Source organism: Ornithodoros turicata, chromosome 7, assembly GCF_037126465.1.
Source record: "Ornithodoros turicata isolate Travis chromosome 7, ASM3712646v1, whole genome shotgun sequence".
Classification (NCBI taxonomy): domain Eukaryota; kingdom Metazoa; phylum Arthropoda; class Arachnida; order Ixodida; family Argasidae; genus Ornithodoros; species Ornithodoros turicata.
The window spans coordinates 36780988-36787100 of record NC_088207.1 but is presented as its reverse complement, the minus strand read 5'-3'; the positions used below and the strand labels follow the sequence as shown (position 1 = coordinate 36787100).

At 48.1% G+C, this 6113-nt stretch overlaps 1 protein-coding gene across 1 annotated transcript; it reads right to left on the bottom strand.

The window, feature by feature from the left end:
- Positions 1-1297: 1297 nt before the first annotated feature.
- On the bottom strand, positions 1298-3256 carry LOC135400589 (zinc finger protein 436-like). The gene is made up of 2 exons (XM_064632425.1): positions 3244-3256; positions 1298-1752 (listed from the first exon to the last, which is right to left on the bottom strand). The coding sequence occupies exons 1-2, from the start codon at positions 3254-3256 to the stop codon at positions 1298-1300; spliced, it is 468 nt and encodes a 155-aa protein (XP_064488495.1).
- Positions 3257-6113: the final 2857 nt, after the last annotated feature.

The window sequence follows — 6113 nt, the reverse complement described above, 5'->3', positions numbered from 1 at the left end:
GGCTTTCCAAAACAACCGTTTTTCGCATCATCGGCGAGGGCTTTCACATGAAAAAGGTCAGTGCGAGATGGGTGCCACGACTTCTCTCGTCAGTTCAAAAGCAACAGCGCGTCGTCTGTGCCAAAGAGTTTTTGGAGCTCTGTCAAGAGAACGAAGAAATATTGAAGTCAATTGTCACAGGGGATGAGACCAGGAGAAGCACCCCCAAGAAAAGCCAAGGTCACACAATCTACAAAGATGATCATGGCAACAATATTTTGGAATTGTCACGGGATCCTCCTCATCGACTTCAAAGAGAGGAACACCACAGTAAATGCGACTTATAATGCTTCACTCCTGCACCCACTGCGAGACACCAAGGAAAAGAGGCGCGGCAGGTGTCCGGTTGCTCCAGGACAATGCCCCTGTCCACACGGCTTCTGTTGCCAAGGCTGCACTGAAGGAGTGCGGCTTCGAAGAAATCCACCACCCACCGTACAGTCCAGACTTGGCACCGAGTGACTACTTCCTGTTCTTGAACTTGAAGAGGGATCTCAGAGGACGGAGATTTCAAAACGATAGTGAGGTGCAAGAGGCAGTTTTCCAGCATTTTGCGGACAAAACTTCGGACTATTTTTTCAAGGGTATAAGAATGCGGGTTGAAAGGTGTCAAAAGTGCATCGAAGTTAAGGGTGACTATGTCGTAAAGTGATACACTTGTTTCGTCTCTGACTATTGCGTTGGTCGGGCCGGAAACTTATGGAACCACCCTCTTACGTCTTGTCGTTGGCATAGAAGCAAGTAGATCACCCTATAGTAGATATGGATGTTGTGCCCACTGACGTGACGAAAATCACGTGCGTGCCGCTGGTTATACAGGGTGTAGAAGCTATGAGCTGCGAGCGACATATCAGAATCAGACTTTTCTCGTTGAAAGCCATTCCACGTTTAACAAATCCCGAAACACGCACGTGCGTAAAAAATATCCATCCCCGAATTTCGATATGCCAATGAGCTGAAACCGAAGCGCCGGGAGCACAGCGCTCGTTTCACGTCAAAGGGTCACGTGATGTGGAAGGATGGAGATTACTGGAGTGTGTGCCGATCTGGTGACTAGATCACAACCGCTTCCCGGCCCAGATGACTTCCGTTTGTCGGCTGCATCAGCTGCCTAAACAAGACGTCCTCGTTCCACCCATCCTCGCTTCACAGCTGTTTGTTTTAATTCCGTTTATTTGCTCCGTACCCATGTTGCAGTTAGCAACGAGGCAGCACAGCGAGACAAAGGCTTCAAGATTAGCAGTTGAAACTTCATAGATCACTTCGGTTCGTGGATTCGCTTATGCTTCTCCAAGTTATCTTTAGTCCTGCAGCACCTGGAGCACAGCTCGCACCGGAAGCGCTGTTTCGCGTGCGTCTTCATGTGCAGAGTCACGTGAGTGCTGCGATTGAAGGAAGCCAGACAAACGTTGCACTTGTACTTCCTTTCGCCCGTATGTGTGCGCAGGTGTGTCACCAGGTGACCATGCTGCGCGAAGGACATGGAACAAACTTCGCACGCATACGGTCTTTCGCCGGTGTGGCTGCGAACGTGGGCCATCACGTGCGCCCTCTGCGTGAAGGACGCTGGACAGAGGTGACATTCGAAGGGTCGTTCCCCCGTATGGGTAGTCTCGTGTCTTACAACGTGAGCTTTCAGATTGCTCGTGTAATCGCAGAAGCGGCAGCAGAATCTCTTCGATGCGGTTTTCTTGCGATTAGAGGCAGCAGGGCCTGCAAGAAGGAATATATTGTCGTTAGAGCCACAAAGGAGAAGGACAAGGGGAAGGATAAAGTCTGATTATTCCAACCAAACAAGTAACCCCCGTGAGGCCGCCGTCCATATGACGTATGTGCATCTGTCATGTGAAGTAAAAGCACCATTCCGGACTAACCTGCGTACCTCGCTCCGCCCTCCGAGATCCCTAGGTTCTAGTGCGCTTCGAGGGCTCCTCTCTTTGGTTCTCCAGGCGTACCCCACAGCAGCGCCTTCCCTTGCCGCTCCCTCTACTCACACTCAACGACGCGATAGACGACCTTGCAGCAACTCCTGAGTGTCACGGGTGAGCTTTAAACCGAGAGGGCGACTCTAGCGACATTGTTGAATTCGTAAAATAAAAGTAATGTAAAGACAGTCACTGAAGCAATAAGAGAGGGTTCCCCTGGAACGCCTTTGGCTTGGCCCTCTTGGCTCAGGGCAGAACGGGAGGCGGCGGTAAGTCTTGTACGTTGAAAGCAGAAGTGTGGAAGCTAACTGGTGGAAACTACTTATAGGTGTTTTGTTGCGTTGTGTAAGCGCCATATGTGTTGCCTCATTCTCAAGGATATGGCCTAAAGTCTCTTGTACTTCGTAATGCTACCTAATTTATGTAAGTGAAATCCACGTGGCTCACCTTGCTTTCCCGCACAATATTGTTGCGTTGTGTAAGCGCCATATGTGTTGCCTCATTCTCAAGGATATGGTCTAAAGTCTTTTCTACTTCATAATCCTACCTAATTTATGTAAGTGAAATCCACGTGGCTCACCTTGCTTTAATATTGTTCCTTCGTGCCAGTGCGGAAGTAATAAAAACATGAATTTTGAATATATATATATATATATATATATATATATTAGAAGCTTAGGAGGGCGGTTGACCACGAGAATGAAATAAGCAGGAAAAATCAGAAGACGACAAAGAGCTTACAGGAAAACACAAAGGGGAGTTTATTAAGACATATAGGGATAGGGGTCGACGTTTCGGCAGTCAGCGTCGAAGGCAGCGCTGACTGCCGAAACGTCGACCCCTATCCCATATGTCTTAATAAACTCCCCTTTGTGTTTTCCTGTAAGCTCTTTGTCGTCTTCTGATTTTTCCTGCTTATATATATATATATATATATATGTGTGCGAAAACTCCTTCCGCCTCCCTACCTGTCTTTTTTGGTATCTGTGACAGCGTATTGTTTTACATTGTTTCGGTTTCGATGTGTAAATACTTCGTCCCTCAAGAGTCTTGAAGGATGGACAGCACATATTCTCACTGCTTTGTTCCACAGGTAGCCCTCAGCCGCGCGTCGCTGCCAGAAAAATATTTGGGGATGTAAAAATGTACTACCAAAGGTACCATTTTAGGGGTGGTTTGAACCCTATAACCTCCCCCCCCCCCCCTCTGTCTACGTCGGTAACCCCCAGGGATCCAGCGCCATACATCTGTCTCCCAACGTGGTGGCTTCTGCACTGACCTTGCCGCTCCATTAGGCTTAGCGAGGTAGTCGCACAACTTGTCTTTGTTTTGTGTATGTATATGTGGGTGTCACGTAAATCGAGATAACAAAACGTCCTAGCACGTGCTTTTTGTACTGTTTACGTTGTTCGCTTCAGTATTCGATTCTCCATTTGTGTGCTCAGTACGTACTTTGTTCTTAAACACGTCGTGAATGTTTGGAGCCACGAGTCCTAACATGGGACTGCATCGCAAAGTACTCACGATTTTTAGGGCGACGAGGCTGCGTTGCTGACATAATTATCAAGTTGTTCCTTCAAATTCGTACTGTATGATGCTTGCGTTTTGGGACAGGAGCCTGACGTCTCACAGCCACAGCATTTTCATTGTCTTCTTTCGATGGTCCATACGCAAAGTCACGTCTTCAGTCTCGGTGCGGTAACACGTGACTCAGGATAGCACGAGGAATTGTGCGTGGATCACGAGGTTCATCAGCAATCGTTATCGTCTTTGCATCGTAGAAGTCGATAGAGAGGATAGTGACGCGCGATAAAAAGGGATGGAAAAATAATATGGTGTTGTGGGTGGGGTGGGGTGATGCAGAGGGATGGTGCGGTCAGCGTGCTCTGAAGTGGCGGCTCGGTACACCCAGGGGAGGGAGAAGAGGGGAGGGTGAAAGAGGGAGGGGAAGATGATGGTGGCACAGGAGAGGGAGGGGTGTGCAACCCTCTTGCTCTGGGATTTGGGTAGAGGACTACCCAGCACAGAAAACATGTGAGCATCCCTCAGTAGTCTTCATTGGGATGCTCGCTGTACCACGGTAACAGGATTATTGGCCAATAACAGGATTATTGGCCAAGTTACCCCATTTCTGATGGGAAAAAAAGTTTGATGAAACAGGCGAGCAAGTAGAGCGAACACATTTGAAGCGGTGTGTTACGAACTTCGGAGTTCAGTTCAACGGTTGTGGGGAAGAGAAAGTCAAAAAGACTCGTCCACTCCCTCAGAAGTAGTGGGAAAGATGACCACCTTCCAACGTCGAGACTGTAAGTGACTCGGGTAATAAACCGACGAACCAACTAGTACCGTTTTAGTATACCATGGTGGTGGCGGTGAAAAATCTCGTCGTTGTCTGCCTCACAGAGGTGGGCAACGTCACGACTAACGTCCTGGGCCGACTTCTAGGAGAACTGTGCCGACATATGTCTGAAAGCGTCTGAGGAAAACCCAGGAAAAACCCCAGACAGTACAGCCGACACCTGGATTCGAACCCGGGTACCTCCCAGTCTCGACGTGACATGGCCGCAGTACGCTAACCACGGAGCCACGCGAGCTGGTAAAGTCACCATTGGTAAAGTCACCGCATATACTGTAAACGTATTTTTATTCGCGATGTATTAATTTTCGCGATTTTCGCGCCCGCTAAAAAATCGCGAAAAATTGTACCCGCGAACACAGCCTGACGTTTATCTCCCGAAAGGGACCAGCCATGGAATCGCGAAATTAAATACTCGCGAATAATTTCGCAAATGACAATGCGCGATTCGCGAAAGTTAATACATCGCGAATAAAAATACGTTTACACCGTTTTCCCGTGGACGCCGCCATATTGAAAGCCGTCTAGCCGGGGGAGCACGTTGAAAACTGTTTATTGCCCAAGCCAGAGAGAAGGAAAGCACACGTATCGTGTGCTTCCTCCCTGGCATCGCTTTCCTCCTTGCTGGAGTGAGCTGGGTGCGAAAGCGCTGGGTGTGAGGCTGGCTGGAAGACGGTGTCTAGGAACGGAATTGGTGCGATAATTCACGATCGCATTGCGCGCGTACGAGAAGACGCCATAGATGATGTGTATATCTACACTGGATCGCTGGATTTCCCACTTTACACGGGTAAGAACGTTATGACGTTCCCGTCCACCCACCTTTATTTTTATGGTGATGATTGGGGAGTTTCATTGGCACAAGGCTCAACCCGGTCTACCCATTGCTAATTGCTAATAGCTCTCTTTCTTTTCTTTTTTTATACAGATTATTTGTTTTTTATGGAAGAAGCTATGAGAGCAGCACGGATGCCGTTTATGCAGGTGGGTTAAAAAGCCAGGCGGGTGTTCTATCTAAGAGGGTACGTACGTGAAACGTCCATTTGGGCTTGTTGGTGAGATACATCCTTCAGTCGGTAACGTGTTGGCTTGCTGAGCTCAAGATCGCGGTTTGGATCCCGGCCGAGGACGGTAGCAATGGGGGGGAGGTAAACATTGCTTCCAACACCGCGTGTCGGAGATTTCCGGGGCACGTCAAAAAGAACCCCAGGTGGTCGAAATTTTCGGCAAGTGCAGCGCGTGGCTCACCTTACGTGTAAATCTACTCAAACTTTTGAATTTTTTTGTATGATACTTCCATTTCAGTAAAAGCCCTAAAAATGCGCTCTATGTGGTGGTTGTCAAGTTTTTACCGCTTTAAGTGAAATGGTAGTTGCCTAAAATTGACGAATTAACTTTGAATTTCAGGTTTTCGGCGAAATGCATTTTCTTGGCTTGTTGGTAGCTGTCCATGTTCTTAGGCACCTTGAGGCTCGTGTTTCGTCTGTTTGTGTGTTTCAGCGTCATAACAGGTACTTTCCATCGTGTTCACCAGATGCCGCTACGTCGTACTTATTGTGTTGTGTGTATATGTGTGTACGAGAAAAAAAAAAGTGAGAGAGAATGTGCAGCGACAGGTGCGTGGTCCGGCTTATCACAGCTGGTCATTTTTGAAGGAGCAATGATGTGACGTGTAACGTTGCTCGAAATCCTGCCTCATCTGTTAAGCTGTCCTCCAGGAGTCACCATGCAAAATATTTTCGCTCTGCGGTGAGTTATAGCCTTGCAGTCGAATTTACAAAAAACAGTCGGAG